Here is a 22,836-nt window from a genome sequence, read left to right on the forward strand (position 1 = left end):
AAACTAGCTGTAATTCTATCTTCGTCACTGCCTGCCTCATTCCTGTTTGAACACCTGACTGCAGATGAGCAGAACAGAACACAGTGCTGGGAGCTTAAGACATAAGGAACTTTGTGCCTTTACAGACAAGGCAGACAGCAAGAGTTGCTGATATTTATTCAAACTCTATCCATATAATAAAGAACTCTGATTTTCAAATTTCATTTAAACCAACAGAAACAACAACAGACAGTGACTAACAGATGAGGTTTTAAAGTGCCTTTATGAGGAAGAGATCACAAAAAATGGTGGACAATCCCAGGCTGAGATGGCAGGAACCATGTCTGAACAATCAATATATTAATTAAATTAGGAGACACATCATTTTTCAAATAACTTATACACCAGAAGAAAAGCTGCCAGGTCTTGCACATTTACTGTTTTATTACCACACTCCAGAAAGCTCTGGCTGGCGATGATGGCCGTGCCCGTGGTGGATGTGGGGGGGAGGAAGCCTACTGGCCTCAGGCTACAGCAAGGTGTGGGACCGGAGGGTTGGGGACTGTAAAGTGACACATTTCCAGCAGCATGGAGGCTATAAATACATCCCTTACATTGGATACATATGTACACACATCAACATATATACACACATATAAAAATATCTGCCCCAACCGGATACAGAGTGTTTCCAAAGAACAGAATTTGTTTCTGAAACACACAAAAAAAGGTAAAACAGAAGAGTTTTCTTTCCAGTTCTGCTTTGAGTGGAATAAAATAAACTCTGCACCTTTAAATTTCTGTACTTTGGGTGATTTTATACAGTATACGCAGGGTGACTTTACTCCATATGCAGGTGGAGGAGGAGGTTGGAAAGAGGCAGAGGCGAGTCGAGCTCAGGTTTTCACTGTTACGTGTAACATCATTGGTTCAGGTGATACCCTGCATCTTTATTTATTCTTTAAAAACAATTTAAAAATCCTAATTCAGTGAAGCTTGTTAAAAAAATCAAGAGTCCCATGTGTTGTTGTTTTTTGTAGAAAAGGTTAGTATTTTAAATTATAGTTTAAATTTCCTTTTGAAAATTAACTACACAGGTAAAGGAATTTCCTTGGTTTCTAACTGCTTTCTTTGTAGAAATGCTGCCTGATTCTATCGAGGGCTGCATTCACCTGTTGCCAGGTGGGCTTCAGAGAGTGCCGTCAATTTCCACAAGAGAGTCCCCCAAATCATTTAGCGGCATATACAACATGCTGCAATGTAAACCCCAGTAACAAAAAAATAGTTTCATATCAAATGCAGTATCAAATTGTCATTTCATGTAAACACAGTGATTCTTGGTAAAGATTCGAGGCCAAAGTACCACAAAAAAAATGGCCGTGGGATTAGTCCCTGCTTTAAAAAAAATTTGTAAAAGAGAAAATAGTCCCCCCACCCCCTCTCTCTTCAAGCTGTTGGGTCAGTGAATCAGTGACGTCTTTTGGAAGCAGTCCCAAAGTATGCGCATTCCTGCAGAAAGCACCAGACCAGAAATGTCAGAAACCAAAGCAGAGTGGCTGGGACTGGCTCCTGCCGGGCTGCGTGGCACAGGCGGGAAGGGACGGCCCTGCCTCGGAGCCCCTCCGCACAGGTGGTCTGTTGGCCTGCAGTCCCCCCTGTCCGGTCCGACTTTCCGGGGAAGCCTGGTGTACTGGTCTTCCCATGGAAACCGGCCTCTGCGCCCTGGGAGGGGATCCTGGCATGGAGGCTGGAGGGCAGAATCTTCCTGAACCTTTCCTCTGAATGTCCCCACGCACTGCACCATGAGGTTCTGTGGGCAGCGGGCAGCTCCTTGTTAGGGTCTTGTCAGGGTCCTCCGTCTCCAGGGCGTCTTAGAGCACCGTCCCCTCACCAAACTAGGCAAGCCCAAGCAAAGGAAAACTTAGAGGTTCGCAGGCTGGTCTCCTGCACAGGGGACCCGCTGGTGCTACCCCTGCAGGTCAGAGAGGGGGGCGCCACAGCTCTCGCTGCAGCTGGAGGAGTTGCTCAGCAGAGCGGACCCCGCGCTGGACTCTGCGGGAAAAGCAGGCGAGAACGGCTTCGGCTCCATGCGTGCGCACTCAAGCCCCTCTTGCTTGTCAAATAGGCTCAAGGCCATGAAACGCGACGGGCTCAAGACACGGCCAGTGCGGAACGCAGGGTCTTACCTGAGCTGCTCAAGCACTGTGCCGAGCTGGACTTGCCGAGGAGCATGGACAGGCTGCTGGCCGGCACCCAGCCCTCCTTGCTGGAGGTCAGGTTCCTGACATACCTGCAAGGGGCGTGGGCCGGTCAGTGGCTCCAGCCCACGCGCCCAGTGTGGCATGAAGGTGAGCACACGTGGGGCATCTTACCAAAGGCCGTCGTCGCCCTCCTGAACCACCTCCACCATGTCTCCACTTCTCACGGCGAGTGTGTGGGGGCCTCCCTTCTCGTCGTCCGCCACGACCGTGTACTTCCCTGGAACCTGTGGGGGGAGGCACACAAACCCTCTGCTTCTGCCCCAAGCGCTGAACACAGGCCACGGCAGCTATCTGGCAACAGGCAAGGTCCCACAAGAGTGGCCTTTGAAGTGCCCAGCGACAAGAGCAGGACAAGATCACTCTGCCAGGGCCCTGCCATCTGTGGAGCTTCTGGTGTGGTGACTGCCTTAAATTGTGGTATTCTAGTTGTATGAGGATGCTCGGTCTCGTAGTGTGACCATGCTAAAAAACCTACTCAACCGACAAAGTGCCCTCTGCTTGTTTCTGGTGGTCTGGCCTTGCTCCGCTGCTCCCTCCGCCACTGCCACACCGAGCGGGGCTCAAACACTCCAAACAGCCCCTGGCCCCAGGATCTTTGCACCTGCTGTTCCTTCTTCCTAGAATACTCTTCCCTCCTTGGCCTCTTTTCTGAAGTGGCAGCCATCCTCACCTAACATGCTACATATTTTACTTTATTATTATTATTGCTTTGCCTTCCTATAGAAAGATTCTTGTCTACTTTGTGCCCTGTTTTGTCTTCAGTGCCTCACACAGTAGATGCTCAACATATATTTGTGGACGATGCTCCGATGCGGATGTGTGCCGGGGAAGAGGAGGCCATTTGACGGAGGGTGGGGGGAACTCAAGCCTCGTTTGCCAGTAAGACAACACATGACAACATCCAGCTAAACTGCAGGATGGGGCTTCAGGGGTGCAGGGTTTGGAAGCCAGGAGGTTGAGGGTGAGAGTCCCTTATCCTCATTGGGGCCACCATGCCCTCTCAGGATGACCTGCACTGGCTCCTAACTGAGAATGGGCTACTTTTCTGAAGGGCAAATCGGGTGTGCATGGTTCCCTCTGAAGGAGAGCCTCCCTCTGTGTGGTGGTCTGATGATGGTGAACTAACAGAGAGGTGGGGACACAGAGCCACAGGAAGCCCTAGCACCTAAAAGTCCCCCCCAGCAGCCACAGGAGCTGCAGACCACCACACTGGAGCTCCTGGGGCTCCCAGGGACCAGCAGCGCCAGGCTGACCACCCAGGGTGAGCCAAGGTTACCAGCTTCCTGGGGCCCACTCCGCCTTCTTCCTCCGCATCAGAGGAATTAATCGGCTCCTCGGCACTCGACCAGCCGTCATTGTCCTCAGGGGCCTCCAGTGGGTGAGATGTTTTGCTCCAACCTGAGAGAGGAATAGGCTCCAGTGAGGACTGCCCTCAGTGACAAGCCTGTCTGAAGATGATCTACGAAAGTCCCTGCAACCCCCAAAATGTGCCATCCACGTGGAGCCTGCCCCCTTCCCAAGAGCTTGTAAAGACCGCAGGGCACACAGCTGACTTCTGAAATGCCTGCCACGTTTGCTTCAGCTGTGCCAATAGTCCAGAGCACCTGCTTCCATTGCCAGGCCAATCAGGGGAGAGAAATGAGCTCCCAGCCCCTCCCTGGATGGCTGTGCACTCTCCAGCACGCCCTGTGGCTTCCCAGAGGAGGAGGAGCCCTCCTCACCTGGCCTCTTGCCTGCTGATCCCAGTCCCAGGGGAGCACAGAGACTCTGAAAGACCACTAGCTAGAGGCACAGCCACCATCTGTGTTGGAGCAAACACATGGGAGGGAAGGTATTTTCAATGAACGCTTGTACCACTCAACACCCATGAGACTGGGCTACAAGAGCACCTCACACAAATGGCTGAGGCTTATTGACAGAGCTCTGCTCCAGACACACTCCTAGCCCTTGACGTGTGAGGTAAGGGGTTTGTGATCCTCATGGGACTGACCCTATCAGGTATCTGAGCTTCTGCAGGCTGTGAAGGCAAAGCTGGGATCCCAAACCAGGCCTTCGGGCTGCAGAGCAGGTCTGCATAAGCTCTAACCACCCCCACTGGCCAGAAAATGAGAAGAAAGCTTTCTTCTGGACTTTATAAAAAATATACATTCCTTCATAGCATTCTACTGCCATGTATCCCCAAAGAGAAGCAACTATATTTCCCATTTGCGGGGAGAATGCAAGTAAGTTGTGGGGAGATGGGAGATGATGAATTCCTGATTCTGAATAATTGAAATAAATGCCAGTAATAAAGCACCAAGCTGAAGCCACATACTTCTAGTATTTGATCACAGCCATTGAATGGTATCAAATAGCATCTGGGAGCGGATCTGGGAAATAAGCAGACTGCTCATCAGATCTGGGCTTGGGCACATCCAGTTCCAAGTTACATTTGCAGTGGCTGGAGGCATGCTTTTCCCTAAGAAAGAGGGTGCTGGGTGTGAAGGAACCACAGAGAGAGAAGCGCAAAATGCATGCTCCCTTTTATGAAGTCAGGGCTGCAAAGGGCCAAGCTGTCTAATGGGCAAAGGCTGAGAATGTTTAAGCTTCGCAATGAAAACCTTGTGTTAAGGGACAATAGAAAGCAGTCTTTGCCTTCCTAGAAAAGGGATCTGGGACCCAGAGTTCCCCATCAGCCGGCAGAACAGTGAGCCCTGGGAAGAAAGCCTGTGTCTGCCTGTGTCCTCACAGCCAAAGAAGCCAGCAGATGCCAGCATCCCTGGAAGCTCCTCTGAACATCCCTCTACACAGCAGGCCAAGCCCAGCAGGCCAGGGAGCCTCTGAGCTTTGCCTACCTGGGGCCAGGTGCTGGGGCAAAGGGATGTGTGCTGAGCACTGCCCTGCTCATGTCACTACCAGGCTTGTGTCTGTGAAGGAATTAGGGACTATGACTTTCTAGCTACCAACCACCCAACCTCACCTGCTTCACTGCTAACCTCGTCTGGAGTTGTTGCACAGTGTGGGAAGCTAAGGAGAACAGTGGGCAGGGGACACTGAGAGGGTCACAGTGCCAGGTAGCCTGGCTACAAACACCCTCCCCCTCCTGCCTACCACCCATAGATACGGTGGGGTTTCTGGCAAAACAGAAGCAGAAGTCTGAGGACAGTGATAACAGGGAGATGAAGGCTGTTCTATGGGCAGAGCAGGTGGCAGACCTTAGGTTAACCTCCGCTTTAGAGAGCGGTGTGGATGTGTTTGTGTTATGAACAACTCTGCCCTCTTGTGCCTGCAGAGAAAAGAAGGTTTTCTAGACACACAGCAGCATGTAGGCCTGTGGTTACTCCCGTCTGCCCTGGAGCCTCTGGGTGAACCTCTTTAACAGGCTCCAGTAGCGTCCCTGCCTTAAAACAGTGTAACAAGGGAGTCAGCAGAAAATCCTGAGACCCGACTGTGTCTGAGGCCCCAAGTGCGAGATGCGAATATGATATTTGTCAACATAACAACCACAAATTGGGGCAGCGTCCCTCTTTGATCAGCATAGGATGTTGGGGATTTTGCAGGAGGACACTGCGCCAAGGTGACCATGAATATACGGTCACCTCTATTTGCTGTAAAACAGTCCTTGGTATTGATATTGAGTAAAACAATGGCTGATGAAGCTTTTCATTTGCAACAGGGCCAGCCTGGAAGGCCCAAGCTTGTCGTCACCTGCAGTAGATGGACATGATCAGTGGTGATGAGGGTGAAGGGCACTGTGCGTGGGACTGTCACACACATCTATCGTGACCCTGTAAGGGGGCCCTGTCTTCATTTTACCGATGGGGAGACGAGCTTGCAGAGGTGACAAAATCTGGCTAACAAGCAGTAAAAGCAGCATTTGAGCTGCACTGGGCTGTGCTCAGGCCCACACTCACTGTTGCCCCACACCGGCCTCCTGTGAGGCCACCGGAGACGGGTCTCGGGTGTCTCCAGGTCTCAAGTAGAAAATGCATAAGGGAAAACACGGCCCTTCCCCGCAGACGCTCAATGGGAAATGGCCCTTCTCCCGAGCGCCTGGGGCAAGCTGGGTGCCGCCCGTGGCGGCTGTGGGAGATGCTGCCCCTGGGCTTTGAGCTGTCATGACCGGGGGCAGCCGGAGGGCTGCAGCCTGGGTCCTCAGGGCACAGAGTACGATCTGAGGTCAGAACGGGCCTTGGGTAACCTCTGGGTGGTCTCTGGCTGTCAGTGTGGGGGTTCAGGTTCAGGCTACACGCCTTGGGAACTTTCAAAATTATTTGCAAAACTCAGGAAGATTCACAAAGTGAATCCTCTCAGAAAACTTGGGCCACGGGACCCTTTGGGTTTCCCTGGGAGGCGGGGGTGGGGGAGCTTTGCCCTTAGAATATGAGGGGCAAGAAAGGAGAAAGGCTGATTGCCAACATAGAGCTTGACGCCATCGGTCTATATGATTGGTCATCTCCACATGAAATGAGAGGTCTGATGGGATCCTGTAGCTTATGTTCTGTGTTTATGGGATTATGTTCTGTGTTTCCACCAAGAAGTGTTGGGATAAACTGGTAAAGTTGGGGGCAGCTGGTGCTACAGGGGCCAGTGGACAGGGGTGCCTTGCAGCCTATAAAACCACTGAGTAATAAAGCCCAACCCAACCCAAATGCCAGCCAGATGCCAGCAGCCTCTAACTAGTGGCCAGTAGGTAGTTCCGTAGGTTCTGGGTGGGCCTGGTGTGAGGAGTTCAACCGAGAAGTGTGACTTCCTCACAGTATCTGTTGCCAGAACATCAGGCTTTTGAACAAAACAGTAAGTTTGCTTCTGGCTAGTGGGGACCTATTTTATCTTGCATCCTAGATGACAGACAGCGTCCCTAACCGGATGGGGAAATGGATGGTGGGCTATGTCCAGAAGGTTGAACCACTCTACCTCGTAAACCAAAAGGCGTTGGGTCGCTCTTAACTTCATGTCGCTTAGCTTTTTTGTCAGGACTGGTAGGAGAAGCTGCAGAAGGAGGAAGAGGCAAAATATAACAGGAGAGAAGAGAGAGAAAGTGAGGAATTGCAGGCGGAGCGCCGAGGCGGCCATGAGAAACATGGAATTCATGCTGGGGGGCGACATAAACATCGAATGGCCTAATTTTCACTGACTCAAAAAGTGGCTTCCTGGGAACAAAGCCAAGCTGGCTGATGGATCCCACAGTTGAAGGGAGAGGGATGAAACTGGTGTGCAGCTGACTCTGGCCGTCGGTATCATCCATAGGGGGCCATTTCTCGGTTCATTTTCTGAGCTCCAGGAACATTTTCTGAGCTATGCATACACATTCCATACTTAGCAAAGTGTATAGTGCCAGGATTAGTCTTTTTTTTTTTTTTTAAGTTTGAGGCCAGCTTAAAAGTATTTTATAAATTGGGAAAAAAACCTCTAATTTTTTAGACCAGCGTCTGGACCAGTGACAAGAACCCTAGACGACACTGGCTTTCAGTATCCAGTGGGGAGTCCTTGAAGGGCCCACCTGGAACTTTAGGGCTTGCTTCCTGAGCTATCTTGGGGTGTTTCCCTCCCATAGAGTTCGCTGTCAAGGAGCACTCAAAGGTGGTCGAGCTTTTAGAAATCTCTTTCCAAGGGACCCTTGATCTGCCCTGTGTACCAGAAGGTAGCTGCCAGCACACTTCAGCATTCCGGCATAGAGAGTAATTGCAGCCAGAAAGATTAGTGCCCACGGGGGCTGACAGGAAAAGGCAAGAAACGGGGAGGGTGACATGGAAGGAATTGGACCAAAAAAGCAAATGACAAGTTGTTTCTGAGCAAGCCTTCCTTAGAAAAGTTCACGTCCACCTTTTCCAAGAAAAAGACCCCCCCCCAGGAGAACTTTGGCTGCATGCATAACAGACACACCAGTGTCAGCTAAAAAGTGGCTCAGAGGGAAAATGCTCCTGAATGAATGGCTGCGCTTGGGATGAGGCAGGCAGATGTCCTTCCCGAGAAAGTCCTCACGAATGATCACCACACAGATGGATGACAGACGTGCCACCTTGGCCAGGGACACGTCCAGAAAATGACTTTAGGTGGGTGCCTTTTACCTTTCTGACCTTTGAGGTTAGCAAAGCCCTGCAGAGTAAAGCGCTTCTTGGAAAGCGCAGAGCTTTCTGAGGTAGAGCTAGTGACTGTGTCATCTACAAAGGAAGAGAAAGGGACAGTGCAGAGGGTGTCCGCCACCCAGGGGGTCTCTGGGGAGGGCACGTGTCAGGTCAAGCCAGGGCTCACCTCTGGGCTGGGTTTGCCAGTCTGGGGCGCACACTGACCGTGAGGAAGAGGGGTTCCTCTGGGAGGTTCCAGTGCTCTGTGCGGGGTGGGTGGGGACCCCTGAACTCTTTACAAATGCTTCTCGTGCCCACAGGAGGCTGTGCACCCCTGATACGCTCCCTAATGGACACCTGTGATGCAGTTCCTGATATGCTTGGGTTTGGAGGCTGCAGACACCCACCTTTGCCCTTTTCGGGGGGTTTTGGCAATGTTGTTGGGCTCACGTATCCTTCCAGGCTTAGGGGGTCTGTTTTTCTTTCTTCCAACTTTTTGACGTTTCTTGGGTTCCCTTTCGTAGGACTAATGACACATTGAAAAAGAAACTGTAAGTTGCCTGGTTAGTTTTTCAAAATTCTCCCTGAAGATTTGAGGTGACAGGACATCCCTGAATTCCTTTCTAGTCTTCACAGTACATGTCCTACCGCTGCAGAAGGGCCACACATTTCTAGATTAAGCTCAAACGGAATGAGTGAGGACAAGACCACCTTCCTGGCCAGTGAGCAAGAGGTGGTTCTCTTTTTTGGGGGGAGGGGTCTTTTTCTTTCAAAACCGTTGTTCTATGGATTATTCATTTAGACCATCTTCTGTTCCACACATGTTTAGAGGTGGCTTAAGTAAGAAACAAGAATAATAACATGAAAAAATAAGTGAATGAATAAAATATCAAAGGAAAAGTAAGGGCAGGAAGGGTTTGACAAAGCCGTCATGAGGCTGGTGTCTGAAATGTGCCCACGTCTGCAAGTTGCGGCTCTGAGCCTCTAGCACCCACGGGTCTCCGTCTGGGGGCTCCTGTCACTGAAAGGCTAGTGATGAACTGTTACCTGGAACAGCCGCATCATATACTGATCGCCATGGGAAATAACCCACAGACAGAAAGTGATGAGAGCTGTCAGGGACTGGCCTCTGCCTTGGAGTGGGGCCAGAGGCACACGACCTTGAAGATGACCCACTGGGACTAGCCCACCAGCCTCTGACTCTACCTCTGTCTAGGTACTGGACAAATACAAAGTAACCCTACTACCAGGAGAGTCTGGTGAAAAGGGCCAAGTAAAGTGTGTGGCCTGTGCGAATTCCTACTTGTGACTCTTCCCATGTGGTGGCGTTTCAAGTGCACGTGTCCCTCACCTCGTGCTGGACGATGCTGGCAGAGGCAGGCTCTGGGACTGCTCCAGCGCCCTGTGCTGGCTGGCTTCTGCAGGAGGAAACAAATACACCGCCCACGCATGGCTGGAGAACTTGAACCCAGCACCTTCACTTCTAAATGCTACATTATCTCAGATAGCTAAGAATTCTGAGATTGCTTTGAACATATGTAAAAATGTTCCTGGAGCAAAAGCTAGGAGAAAATAATCGCCCAAGACAGTCTTACCTCGACAAGCCTGCAGCTGGCTGGTCAGCACTTTCCGAATCTCACTCACCCACGCTGCTTTAATCTCAGGAGTCGGTGCCTATCCCCCCAAGAGAAATGCCAGGAGGTAAGGTCTGCCATTCCCTAAAGACACATGGTTTTGTATTTGACTCTTGAAACTTCTGAGGATGATCTTAGATAATGAGAGCATTGTACATGAGAAAGGAGGAGGGAAGAATCGGTGGCACATCCCTTTGTTTTGGGACTTTGCCCAACGAGCCAGGGCATGATCGAACAGGGCCCAGGGCACTGCCACACCAGCCAATACGTTTGCACAACCCTGATGGCTGACTCAGTGGGGAAACCCTGTGGCATTAACTGCTCCTTGAGAGTAAGTTTCTCTGGGAACTGGCTCTGATACCATTTTAGGTGACAAGGGTAGCAGGAGTCTGAAAACTCACAAGTAGATTCTAAACTTCCAGGGGGTGGGGGACTTTGAGGAGTATGAACCAAGGCCAGAGCTCTGTCTTCCCTCAGTACAGTGTGGGGCCTGAGGGGTAGTGCCAGGTGGGCAGTTGGGTCTGTGGAAAGCCAGAGCGTTGACCCATATCCTCGCCTTAGCTCCGTGGGGCCCCTGGGTCTGGCTGTTCTGTAGTGTGATACAGGGTTGCCACGTGGCTCTGGGCTCAAACCATGAAGTGGGTTAAAATTCTGAAAGCAACCAGGAGAGGCACATCCCCGTGCCTGCTGCCCCATTCATAGGGCACCTGGGGTCTTGCATGAGCTCACAAATGCACTTACAACCTCGCCCAGCTCCTGCCCTCACCGGTGAGGTGCGGGCAGGTGAGGACAGGTAAGGACTCAGAACACACTTCCCGCTGAGAGAACCCAGTCATGCATGTAAATGTGGCACAGGCTGGCTGTGCTCCCTGCACCGTCCAGGCACACAGAGCCAGGGCCACAGTAGCCTCAGACTCATGCTTCTGGAAAGACACTCCTGACACCCCTAACCTGCACTGTTTCCCTGTACTGTGCCCTGGGTTCAGCTCAGGTTAAAGATAGCTCAGGGTCACACCCTGAGATGAACAGTGGTGCTCCTGGCCTCTGGGAACTAAAATATCATGGAAGAGTCTAGACACCAGCTCTCACTAGAAGCCTTCCATTGGTAATCCCAGAGACTCGAGGAGTCCCTAATGTCCGGCCAGAGAGAGAAAGATTGGGGTCCTACCTGGATGATGTAAACTTCCTCCCTGGCGTTGTACCAGATCTCAAACTTCTTCACATCACCTTTCACGTTCTCTGTTATGCCAACAGCTGTCATCTGAGAGCACAAAATAGAAAGACAGGTATTAGTTTTCAGATGGGGGCTAAGGATGCCAGAGATCCCAGATGCCCGCATTCAAAGATAAGAGGCACGTGCCAGAGGGTGGATGTCATGATCAAGGCTCAGTTACCACCTGGAGCAAGTCCCCGATCCTTCTCTTTAGGGCCAGTGCCAGGAAGGTCTGCAGCTGCTGGGAACAGGCCTTACTCACATTTAAGGACTGCTTGTAGCTGTAGGACGGGGCTTTTTCGTAGCCTTCCCCATTCTCCTCTCTCTTCTTGCAGAAGAGCACGGCCTTCTCGTGCAGGAACAGGTGCCGCTGCATGGGCTTGAACCGGGCCAGGTCCTTCACCTTGGCGTGGCCCTTCTTGTGGTCCGTCCAGACACTGAAGGAGCCCTGCATCAGCAGCTTCCCCAGGTCACTCAGATTCCCCTAAAACATGGAGCAACACAGGGAGCATTTAAAGCCCAGAATGAACATGGGGCGCTCTAAATGCATGTTGCTGAGTGAAACATCACTGGGGAGGATGAGTTCCAGGTTTCAGCCACGTCACATTCAGAAGGCGGCAAAGCTATGGGGACAGTAAACAGATGAGCGGATTCTAGCAGCTGGGGGACAGGGAGGGATGAACAGGTAGAGCAAAGGGGATGTGAATGGCAGTGAGACTTTTCTGTAAGATAACTGCCAGGGTGGACCCATGTCATTATACATTGATGCAAACCCACAGAATGAGCAACACCAAGAGTGACCCCGATGTACACTATGTGTCCATGTTGTTTCATTGATTATAGCAAATGTCCCACTCTGGTGGGGGTGTTGATAATGGGGGAGGCTGTGTGTGGGGGCGGACAGGGGATATATGGGAAATCTCTGTACTTTCCCCATGATTTTGCTGTGAACCTAAAACTACTCCAAAAATAGTCTATTAATGAAAAGAAACCAAGAATGAGTGCTGAAGAGACTTACAGAAAGGCAAACAAATTGATAATATGGCCTGATACAGGCACACAGAGGAGAAAGTCTAAATCTGACTTTAACGCTCACTTGTTATATGTTATCAAAAGAACATCAGAGAAAAGAGATTCACACCTGTTCCCTGAGTGATGCCGACCTCAGGAAAAGACCAGGAATGAAGAGGTTTTCAGAGCTGCACCTCCTGGTTTTCTCTATACGTTGTTGAGCCCCCATGCAGACCCGCCCCAGCCCCCCTGAGTCAGACTGGGTTTATACCCATGCTCCTCAGAGCTCAAGGGCACAGCTCTGCATCAGCTATGGACTGGCCTCAGACGGCTGCCTGGCAGATCCCCCCACTAGCAGGCTCCTTAGCACCTCCAGCAGGATGGAGGAGAAAGGCAGGAGCACCCCCAGCGGTCCTTACGTCATAGCCTGTGATGGCAATGAGGTGCATGGAGTCATTCACGGCCTTGAGGATGCCCAGGATGGAGCTCAGTGCCTCCTGCAAGTCCTCAGCCCCCTCGCAGCTCTTGCTGTATTTCAACATTTCCTGGGGATGGGGGGTGGGAGGGAGAAGTCATGTTCACACAACCATCTGGACACTGATCCCTACCACCCCCTGGAAAGCTGCTGGAATGCCAGTACTCTGCCCCAGAAGTGCACCCTGGGTGGCCCTGAACGTGCACCCTCAGGACACACGGTGTGGCTCCCTGCTCAGTCATCACTGCCGAGGATAAGGCCACACATGCATGTGGACACACATACCCTCTCTGAGTGTGGGCCAGCCCAGGGACCACTGGCCTAGGAGCAGCTCAGGAAGCTGCCCTCCCACCTCCCTGAAGCCCCTGTACCCCACCCCTGTACTTCAGCCCACAACAGCCCAGATGGAGGCTGCAAATCGGGGCATCCCCTGAGCCAGTGGATACTTACTTGAGCTTGGCAAGTGCAGGCCTCTTGCAATCCCCAGGGTCAGCACCCTCGTGCAGCTCTGACCCCAGCAAACTCAGACTGAGACCCCCATCTCGTATTTCCCACTTCTAAACTACTCCTTCCTTTCAAATTTGACACCCTGAATGAGCACCTGTTATGTGTGTGCTCTTCACGTCCATTCACTTGCTCACTCTGGCCTGCGGCGCGCCTCTGGGGGGCCCACAAAGATAACCGACACAGGCCAGGCCTTGCTGGGAAGACCGGCGTGGGAACGCAGCCCAGTGTCGGTGTGGACACCCTTCGAGCCTGTGATGCCCGCGGTGGGGTTTGCCCATCTATTCACCTGGCGTCCTTGCCCTCGCCCTACCAATGACCAGCACGCAGTAGGCTCTCCACAAAGCTCTGTAAAGAGCCAGGCCCTTGCAGAGATGGGAGGAAGGTGGCTCAGAGACCGCAGCAATCAGAGGTGGCTGGGGCAGCTGCAGCTAGGTGGGTGCATAGCTGGGAGAGGACAGTAGCAGCAAGGGTGGCCGCTGGGGGCAGTGACGGAAGTGGGGCTCTGGGGGATGCTCAGACAGGCATGGCTGTCCGCTGTCTCACCTTGAGGAGCAGCTGGTATTTGGTGATCCTCTGGACTGGCTTCAGCAGGTAAGAGTCCAGGCTCAGCTTGTGGTCCAGTTTCTTCTGGCATTCCTACAACCACCACACCTCTGGTTTAGACCATTTTCTTACTGTTTGAGAGTCAACTAGTAAAGGAGATTATACTCTAAAGAGAGTCCTGAAACATACCTGGAAAAACGGGCAGTCGGAGCACTGTCTCCACAGGCTCTCAGAGCGGGGCTTGTTCTGGCAATACTTCTCGTAGATTTGGAACTCCTCCATCTGGACCCGGGACAGAGGGAGTCACAGAGTGGCTCAGAGGGGCCAGCCTGACCTCTTTCTGGATCCCAGGTCACCCCTTTCATCTCAGACACCACGTTCCTCATTGTGGGACAGTCAGACAATACCCCCCCACTGAATTAGTCCTGATACCCCTTTTATACAGATTAGCTCAATACAGCTGGCTTTTGCCATAGGAATAACAGTCTAAAAATAAACATAGGACTAACACAGACTTTCTAAAGAGCTTAGCCCACACAGTGGTGCTCAAACTTGCAAGCACATCAGAATCCAGGGCAGGCTTATGAAAACAGACTGCTCCCCCTGCTAAGGTTCTGATTCCATAGGTCTGGGGTGGCACCTGAGAACCTGCATTTATAACAAGTTCCCAGGAGACTCTGATGCTGCTGCCAGGTGACCCACTTTGAGAACCACGGACCTACAGCATGATGGCCCCACCCCACTTCTCAAATAGCACTGAGAAGCATTAGGCTGAGTCAAACACCAATATTGCCCCTCCTTTCCCTCCCTTCTGCCCCTTCTTATCAATTCATTATAACAGTCTCAGCCTCCAGCTTATTTTTTAGAAATGACTTCGTTTTACTGCTGTTAGTCAGCGACATTTTCCATGTTGCTAAACTAGCAGTTATGGAAATCAGCGTAAGAGGATCACATGGGACCTTGCAGAGAAGACAGCAGGCCCCTTTCCTGCTCCCAAAGCTTCTCCTCAACCCCCTTCCTCTCCACACACACTTTAGCTGATCTCCCCGTCCTGGAAGGAGGCAGACATCTACTATTCCAAAGACGACAAAGATAAAGCTCGGGGAGTGTGGGTGACTTGTCCGGTGTCAGCTGGTCAAGTGAGGGAGACTGAACCAGGGCAAGAGCAAACACAGAACATAACACCAGCATGAGAAAGGTTCGGCTTCACCTAACACAACCAAAACTTAGATGCTTGATAATTTTGGCATGTCTCAAAGCTTATTCCCTGGACGGTGCTGCCCACCAGTTAGAGCGTCAGTCTGTGCACTGAAGGGTCTCGGGTTCGATTCCCGGTCAAGGGCATGCACCTGGGTTCCCGGCCCCAGTTGGGGAGCATGCGGGAGGCAACCAATTGATATGTCTCTCTCACATCAACGTTTCTCTCTCTCCCCCTCCTTTTCTTCCTCCCACTCTCTCTGAAAAAAAAGAAAATCAATGGAAAAAATATCCTTGGGCGGGGATTAACAAAAACAAATAAAAAAACAAAACAAAAGCTTGTTTTATTAGTTTTTCTCTTTTTAAAACTAGTTATTGGGCTTTAGAAAAAAAAACACATTCTTTGAGCCCTACCAAAAAGTGTCAAGTAAACCAAACTGGAAATGTTGGTACTTTATGATTTCAGTTGGGGACAGTAATAGAATTTGAAGTTATTATTTTAAGTACTAATAATTTTAGGAAGTAAGACACAGGAAAGTATACATTTAAAAAAACACATACCCTTTCTAGAAAACACCTTCCAACCAGCTCTGGGCAGTCTATGTAGTTTTCTAGCTCCCTCAGGAATATTCTAGACAAAGAAAGTTTGCATTAGGTCATGTGATAAACAGCCTGAATAAGAGGGCATCTGTAACAAATTAATAGCTATCATTTTCCGAACAACTTTTATTCCTAACTCTGGACAGTTCAGATTTTATGTGTAAGAATACATAGTCTGATTTCAGGGACCTACAGCCCAACCTGTCACTCTCAAACTCTCAGGGGTGGGGTGGGGCTGGCTTCTGCTGGTCCTGAAGGACAGGGAGAGGCAGGAGGGGAGGGCTGCTCCTACACAGTCATGCTGACAGAATTCTGAGGCATCTCCCCACTTCGGGCTGAGGCCCATTTGTACCCACTCACCCCAGCTCAGACAACTAGCCCCGGGCACGTCCCACCAAGCTGCTGCTTAGTCTGTGGCCCTCTGTGAGCTTATCCCCACTTCAGGGAGGAAGGAAGAAATATTCTCCACCAGCAAAGCACGGCCCAGAGGCCGTTTTGGTTTCAGCTCCCTGCAGGCGACTACTTTAGAGGCCAGACATCACTGTGGTGAGAGGAAGGGTCCCACCTGTTATGAAAGTGGTAAATCTCTTCCATGTTCCCAAATAAAACATCCTTCTTGTTTTGAAGGCCTGCTGAGATGAGATGTGCCATTAAAGGATTATCCATCTCAGCAGCGTAGCCCTGTGGGAGAAGAGAGAGGTGAGCAGGGAAATCCTGAATGACCGCTGACAGACCTTCGGGCCGTTTTGACAGCAGCCCAGTCGTTTGGCACCGGAGCCCTGCCTCCCCAGGACTGCCTAACCGGGCGGGTGACGCTGTCTCAGGTTTTAAAAAGCAAATCTACTTCGTATTTATTTACTGACCATTTTTAAGAAGATCGTCTGGAACATATCACAGAATATGAATGAATTACAAACAGCACCAGTTTGGGGGGCAGGGGAAGGGAGGTTCCATCCTTTTGCTCCCGTTTAGCGTTTTCAAGATCCAGGTGTAACTTCTCTGAAGGGGACAAATCTTATGTGTACACCTTGATGAACTATTTATACGTCTACATCCCTCAACCACCGCCCAGATCAAGATGTAGAACATTCTAGCACTCAGAAGTTCCTCTGCCCTTCCCAGGCAACAGCCACCGCCCTGGCGGCGCCCACCCCAGACTGCTCGGCCTGCCTGCACCTCCTCTACGGGACGGCACCCGCTCTTGCCTGATTCTCCCACTCGTCACCAGGCTCCTGAGGGTCCTGTGTGGTTCTGTGTGGCAGCAGCTCTTTTTCTTGCTATAAATACTGTCCCTATGCAAATCCACCTAAATCTACTTGTCCCTGTACTGCTGACAGATATTTGAGTTGCTTCCACTTTGGGGCCGCTAAGAGTAGAGCTGCCACGAACCTTCTTTCCGCATGCTTTTTGGGGGACACGAGACCACACAAGGCGGGGACGCCCAGCCCATGGCACACTCCAGGCCACCGCCCAGGTGCAGGCTCACCTCCAGGACACAGAGCAGCTCCTCCACGTAGACCCGTTCCGTGTCAAGGAGCTCGTTCATCACGTGCCTGTGAACGAGGCGATAGAAATGATCTAGGAGCAGATTCCCGGCCCCGTCTCCCTGCTGTGGGGCCACCTGCGCAAAACAAGCCCCGATCCTTCAAGCCTCCCTCTCTTCCAGGTCATGTCTCTGAGTCTCCCAGCCTTGCAGACTGAGCCCTGCTTCCTTCGTCAGCCACCCCCTCCCCCAGGAAGCGCCCCCCCCATGCATGCACACTAGTCTCCTTGCCTGGGGGCCACTGTGCACCAACTCAAGGCATCGTTATAGCCGGGCCAGTGTACGTCACGACCTTCTTGCATGTCGTGGGGTATAGTGATGATATGTGGAACTACTATGTGCCCATCATGTTACGGAGTCCCAGGAGGGGTATAGGTTTGCAAACCAGCTGCTCAGATGTCTTTTTAGGGATGAGAGCCACCTTCTAACTGCCTACGACCGAGCACCCCATTTTAATACATAGGAATGAGAGCCCAGGGGGTGCTCCTTGGTCACGTATCCTGGATACTGAGCATAATCAGTTCTAAAACAACTGTGAGCACTTAACAAGGCTGTAGGCTTCAGTTCAAAGAGCCAGTGATCCTTAGTGGGGTGAAGTGTGTGTGGGGTAGACAGAGACCTCAGGCCCCTTCTCACCATCACAGCTGGAGGAGAGCGCTCCTGTCTGGGAGCACAGAGCACAGCGTGGGCACAGAGGGAAGGACGTCCCTGGTGGAAAACTGAGCTAGATGCTGAGGGCCAAGCAGCGTGTTGGGGACAGGGGCAGCATTCCGAGTGCTGAATCTCAGAGTGTACAGATGCAGGAAGGTGGCAGGGTGCAGGCTACTTTTGTGGAGAGGTGAAAGGCCCAGCTAGGCTGGAGGGTAGGGTTCTTTGGGGAAAGTGACTGCCAATCCTGGGAAGGACTCTGGAAGTGCCTTTCCTGTCAAGTCCAGAGTTCAGACCTCAGAGCTCTGTGCGGGGACAGAAGCAATCCCAGGGTGGAACGTGCAGGACGCCCACTTGCAGGTGCCATGGAAACAGTCTAGGTGTGTAATAAGAAACAGTCTACGTGGGTAAAAAGGGCTGGTGGTGAAAAATGTGTGAAAAAAGCAGAAGGGGAGAGATGAAGAAAGAGAAGTGACACCCAGCACAGGGAGCCAGGAGGGCCCCAAAAGGCTCCCGGGAGGGACCAAGGAGACGGGGCAGTTATGTGGTTGGCCCTGCACGTGGGACCCAAGGGCCTGGGTGGGCTGAATCACACTTGTCTTCTCACCTGGTCTTGAAGAAGGGAGAACACGATCCTTTTCAAATCATTATAGTCCCACCTGGGGACCCAGGGGAAGTATGACTTTTCTAAGGAAAACCTACATTTCTCGTGGTTTCAGATGCAGACATGCCAAATGGACACGTGTGCTCTGTGTCTGTACACTGCACGATGCATGCGTGTGTGTGGACCCCACGGCGCCAGCTGGGCTTCCACATTGAGCTTTGGGGTGGGGGCTGGCCTTTTTCACCAACTTTGGCTTGTTTGTGTTCAGACTGTCCTGGCCCAAGGCTGAGATCTGGGTGAACAGCACCTGTGCCTGGACCAGAGGCGCTCAGTGGCGCCGGGAAAGGCAGCCCACCCACCTCCGCAGGATGGCCAGGCTCTCCTCCTCGTCGCCGGTGGAGCCGCTCCGGCCCTGCCGGCTCTCACTCATTTCACTCTGGAGAGAGAAGGGCACGTGGTACGTCAAGATTCCAAAAACGAAAAATACAGCTTAACGTCCTGTCTCTAAGGCTCCTGAGTCCAAGCTCGTTTTCCATCTGGGAACAGATCTGCAACCTGAGATCTCACGGGACGAGCAGGGGAGGAAGGGCCTGGCCGCGCTGGCCCAGGTGTGGGAGGGGGCCAGGGAGAACTGGCTGGGGAGCCTGCCAGGGAGGGCGAGGTGACCAGGAGGCGGTGGGGCTCGGGGCAGTGCGGGATCTGCGCCAGGGACGGTGGGGCCTCACCTTGGCCCTCCTGTAGGGCCCTCTCCGGAGTGCACTGCCCTCAGAACTGTTGTTCTCAGAACCCCTCCGGACACCTGGTTTGGGGAGAAGAGAGAAAAGTGGGTGTAACTTTGTATATTGCTGCCTGTGGAGGGAAAAGCACACCCAGGGGTGTCTGGAATTTATTTTTTTTACTTGCAGAGGAAAAAAGCAAGCATCCTAGAGAAACGTGAGGAAAACACAGCAAAACTGTGAAGGAAGAAAAATGGGGCCTGGAGATGAGGTGGGGGGAGGGGACACGGGGAACCACCTGGGGTCAGCCCACTGGTTAGTTCACATCCTGAGAGGGGCTCCCAGCCGACAGGGGATCGGGTGACAGGGGCAAGAACCTCTTGACCAGGATACTTCTGGTCTAGGGGGCCTCCAAACAGGCCAGAGAATGGTGTCCTCTGAGCCCACACACTGGGCGCTGGGAGCCAGCTCTCCAGGGCTCTCACCAGCTGAGGACACTTGCCAAAGCCCTGAAGGAGCCAGCAGGAGCTCACAGCTGCCAGGTAAGAGTCTGAAGACAGGGAAGGGAAGAGAAGGAGTCTTCAGGAAATGGCGCTGCATCCAGCCAGCCTTAGAGAAGGGCTGCACTGGGGGGAGGTGAGATGAGGGGCTGCGGCTGACGAACTGTGCTGCCTGGGGGTGGCTGAAGTGGCTAAGGCATCGGACACAACGCAGGGAGGCTCTGGGGCTGAGGCTGGAGTGGTGTGTGGGGAAAACTGTTTTGGCAATAGCAAAACTATTTTGGACAGATGGGTTGGGGAGAAATTAGAGTCCAGGGAAACAGGCCCAGGAAAGTCCTGTGATGGTTGAAATTCCCGTTCTGAGGGCCACACGCAATCGTGTGGTGCTCAGCGCTGAAGCAGCACAGATGAGAGCAAAGAAATAAGTGGGCCAAGTGCCAATAAAACTTTATTTGCAAAATAGATCATGGAACGGAAGGAGGGCATTCCCTGAAGGAGGCATGCTTACACATACCTGGGGAGGGGCAGGGTGACTTCGTGAGCGCCTCTGGCCGGGGGGCCACTGGCTGCACGGGCCTTGTCTGCTTGGCCGCCAGCTTCTTCAGGCTTGCCTGTCTCCGGTGAAACATCTCTTCCATACTCTCTTGCTTCTGGAAGACCTTCTGTACGTGTTCCTGAAGTGACAGGGTAGGACAGACTAGTTAGCAGGATGCCTTGTAAGTGTCGGTGCCTGCAATTTAAACAACCACGTGTAGACGTGGCCTCATCATGACCTCAGTTTTTAATGCTCATGACGCAGCACCCATCGCCAATGCAGCAATCCTGCACTGGCTCTGCTCGCTCTGGAAGGGGAGGGGTGGCAACCCCACTGCGGAATGCGGGACGCCAGACCTAGAGGAACGCCAGTGGAAGGGAGGGACACGCAGCCCTCTCCATGCATCTGAAGGCTGCCTATGGAAGGAGCAGTACACCTGTGGGCTGCCGTGGGGTGGGCTGAGTACAGCTGGCCGAGAGAGAGGAGTCCTATTTCAGCACAGTATTGAGAAGAGCACACAGGAAGCAGGGCCCATGGAAATGGCTACTTCACCAAGAACATGCCCCTTGCAGGGGTCCCACAGGAGGAAGGACCATCACCTTTTGAGGGAAGCATGACAATGATTTCTGCATAAGGAAAGTTAAGCCAGATGGCGCCCCCCCAATTTGACATCTCTCTCAAATGCCTACTATCCTCTAAGACTCATGATTCTTTCCAACATAATCAGAGTAATTCCCCACCACTCGGGACAGGTGAGCTGCAGGTGAAAGCCTGAGTTCGCATACCATTAGGTCTTGGGTGAGGATGGGTTCGTAGTCCTGGTAAATTTTATTGAGCTCCTGGATCTTATTTTCTGCACCGGTCTCCAAAAACTTCTCAATTTCTTGGAGGGCCGCCTCAGCACCATCCTGGGACTGGCACTTATCCACAGGCTGGGAGGCCAGCAGGTAAATCCCCTCATCGCACCATTTCATGGACTGGACACGTGAAGCATTGCAGGGGGAGAGAATGGCACTGTTAGCTGCTGTGTCTGGGCTCTCTTTGCTGGGGCCTGTTGGCTGCCTCCAGTGTGGTCCGCTGGCTGCTATATTTTTGGGAATATCTGCAGCACTACATCATCTTAGTTCTGCTGCTATGTCCAAAGGACTCCCCTGGAGGGAACTCAGCGCTCTAAACAGTTGGGAAAATCCCCCAGGATGGGACTCATTTACACACACAGAGAGAGGCAAAGTGCAGCGAATTAGCTGCATGGTAAGTTTCTGGGCCTTTTAAAGAAATCATTAGTTGTTGCAAGTGAATTCTAGAAAACAGACAACTGTGTCAGGACACGACCACCTGGGCCGCTAGAAAGGCATCCAGACAGAAGGGCATGGCCAGCTTCTAATCAATGGCTGTGGTGTATCCCATGTGGAGGGAGCTGCAAAGAGTGGGTTTGCCATCAGAGGTATGGGGTTGGGGTCCTACCGCTTCCAGGAGGCTGTGAAGCTCTAGGGACTTGTTGAGTAGACCCTTCCTCTGCGCAACCTCGGCAGCAAACTGGTCACAGAGGTCCTGGAGCTCGTGGCACTTGGGGCGGATGGAGTCCACGGCGTAGTGCTTGTTGTCGATGAGCTGCTCCCCTTTCAGGGACAGGGCGCGGGCCCGCTCCACAGCTGCCTGCAGAGAGCCACCCCAGAGACACAGCTCAGCTTATGTTCAGTATAAGCAAGCAGGGTGCTATTTCCTTTGAGGGACCTGTGGGGGTCAGGGTGAGCAGGGGGTGGGAGTGAGGCTCAGGGGTGGGCAGGCCAGGCAGCTGTCCCTCCACCTGCCGACATTACTGAGGCTGGGGGCTTCCACTCTGACAGCAGGAAAGCCCAATTCCTGGGCCTTTCTAAGCAACTCTGGTGACACTGAGAGAACCACTTCGCCAGGCTGTCTCCTGCCCACGTCCCAGTCCCTGTCCCAGTCCTTACGCTGGACTTCTCCTCGAAGCTGATAAGGTCCTTCAGGAGGTGCTCCACGTGTGCCAGGCTGTTGCCCACGTCCGTGAAGGTCGCTATTTTCTGAGCCAACACGTCTAAGGCGGCTTTCGCCTGAAACAGAGAAGGGGAGCGAGAGACCCAGGCCCACGTCAGAACAACCACAGCTGAAGGAAAAGGACATGGAGACATGACTGAAAGCAGGAATGAAGGGAGCAAGAGGGAAAACCGAGATATCCCCAGAAAAAACAGAACTAGAGGGAAACATCCTCAATTTGATAAAGAGCATCTACAAAAATCCTAGGCAACATTATACACATAATGTTGATGAAAACAATGCTTTCCCCCCAAGATTGGGAACAAGGCAAGGGTGTCCACTCACAACTATTTCAAGTGGTGGCAGCTCTAGCCAGTGCAATAAGGCACACAAAAAAATTTTAAACTATAAACAAACAAGCAAAAGGCATACAGATGGCAAAGGAAGAAACCAAGCTGTCCCTGTTTGCACATGGCCTGATCACCTATGTAGAAAATCCCAAAGATGACAAAGCAACTCCTAGAATGCGTGTGCTCAGCAAGGTTTCAGAAGACAAGATAAATATACAAAAATCAATTGTATTTCTATACATAGCAATGAATACAGACACCACAACTAAAAATACAATACTATTTATAATTGCTTTGAAAATAAAATATGTAAGTGTAAGTCAAACAAAATGTACTGAATGGGCATGCTGAAAGGTACACAACCTTGATTTAAAAAATCTAAGAAAATATAAAAACCCTGTTAAGAGGATACAGAGACAAGTGACAAGCTGGAAGAAAATAATTTCACACCACACATCTGACAAAGGACTAGTAT

General features: G+C 51.9%; 1 protein-coding gene across 16 annotated transcripts in view; it reads right to left on the reverse strand.

Moving 5' to 3' along the window:
- Positions 1–243: 243 nt before the first annotated feature.
- The window catches only part of MCF2L (MCF.2 cell line derived transforming sequence like), a 168,298-nt gene continuing 145,705 nt past the window's right edge, over positions 244–22,836 (reverse strand). For 6 of the 16 annotated variants that reach the window (XM_081128679.1, XM_081128671.1, XM_081128682.1 and 3 more), the window contains 23 exons: positions 21,969–22,088; positions 21,478–21,669; positions 20,799–20,990; positions 19,993–20,152; positions 18,988–19,061; positions 18,622–18,698; positions 16,954–17,020; positions 16,033–16,148; positions 15,429–15,498; positions 13,860–13,952; positions 13,671–13,763; positions 12,565–12,690; positions 11,397–11,618; positions 11,090–11,182; positions 9,883–9,961; positions 9,639–9,705; positions 8,695–8,813; positions 8,291–8,383; positions 7,137–7,211; positions 3,517–3,638; positions 2,352–2,464; positions 2,166–2,269; positions 244–2,031 (listed from right to left, as the gene is read on the reverse strand). In XM_081128679.1, coding sequence (XP_080984805.1) covers positions 1,946–2,031; positions 2,166–2,269; positions 2,352–2,464; positions 3,517–3,638; positions 7,137–7,211; positions 8,291–8,383; positions 8,695–8,813; positions 9,639–9,705; positions 9,883–9,961; positions 11,090–11,182; positions 11,397–11,618; positions 12,565–12,690; positions 13,671–13,763; positions 13,860–13,952; positions 15,429–15,498; positions 16,033–16,148; positions 16,954–17,020; positions 18,622–18,698; positions 18,988–19,061; positions 19,993–20,152; positions 20,799–20,990; positions 21,478–21,669; positions 21,969–22,088 — 2,553 coding nt within the window. In that variant the 3' untranslated portion in view covers positions 244–1,945. The remainder of the gene's footprint in view (positions 2,032–2,165; positions 2,270–2,351; positions 2,465–3,516; positions 3,639–7,136; positions 7,212–8,290; positions 8,384–8,694; positions 8,814–9,638; positions 9,706–9,882; positions 9,962–11,089; positions 11,183–11,396; positions 11,619–12,564; positions 12,691–13,670; positions 13,764–13,859; positions 13,953–15,428; positions 15,499–16,032; positions 16,149–16,953; positions 17,021–18,621; positions 18,699–18,987; positions 19,062–19,992; positions 20,153–20,798; positions 20,991–21,477; positions 21,670–21,968; positions 22,089–22,836) is intronic. The other 10 variants (XM_081128683.1, XM_081128675.1, XM_081128673.1 and 7 more) reach the window with 5 other exon arrangements.

The sequence above is a fragment of the Miniopterus schreibersii genome (assembly GCF_964146895.1).
Source record: "Miniopterus schreibersii genome assembly, chromosome: 2".
Taxonomy (NCBI): domain Eukaryota; kingdom Metazoa; phylum Chordata; class Mammalia; order Chiroptera; family Miniopteridae; genus Miniopterus; species Miniopterus schreibersii.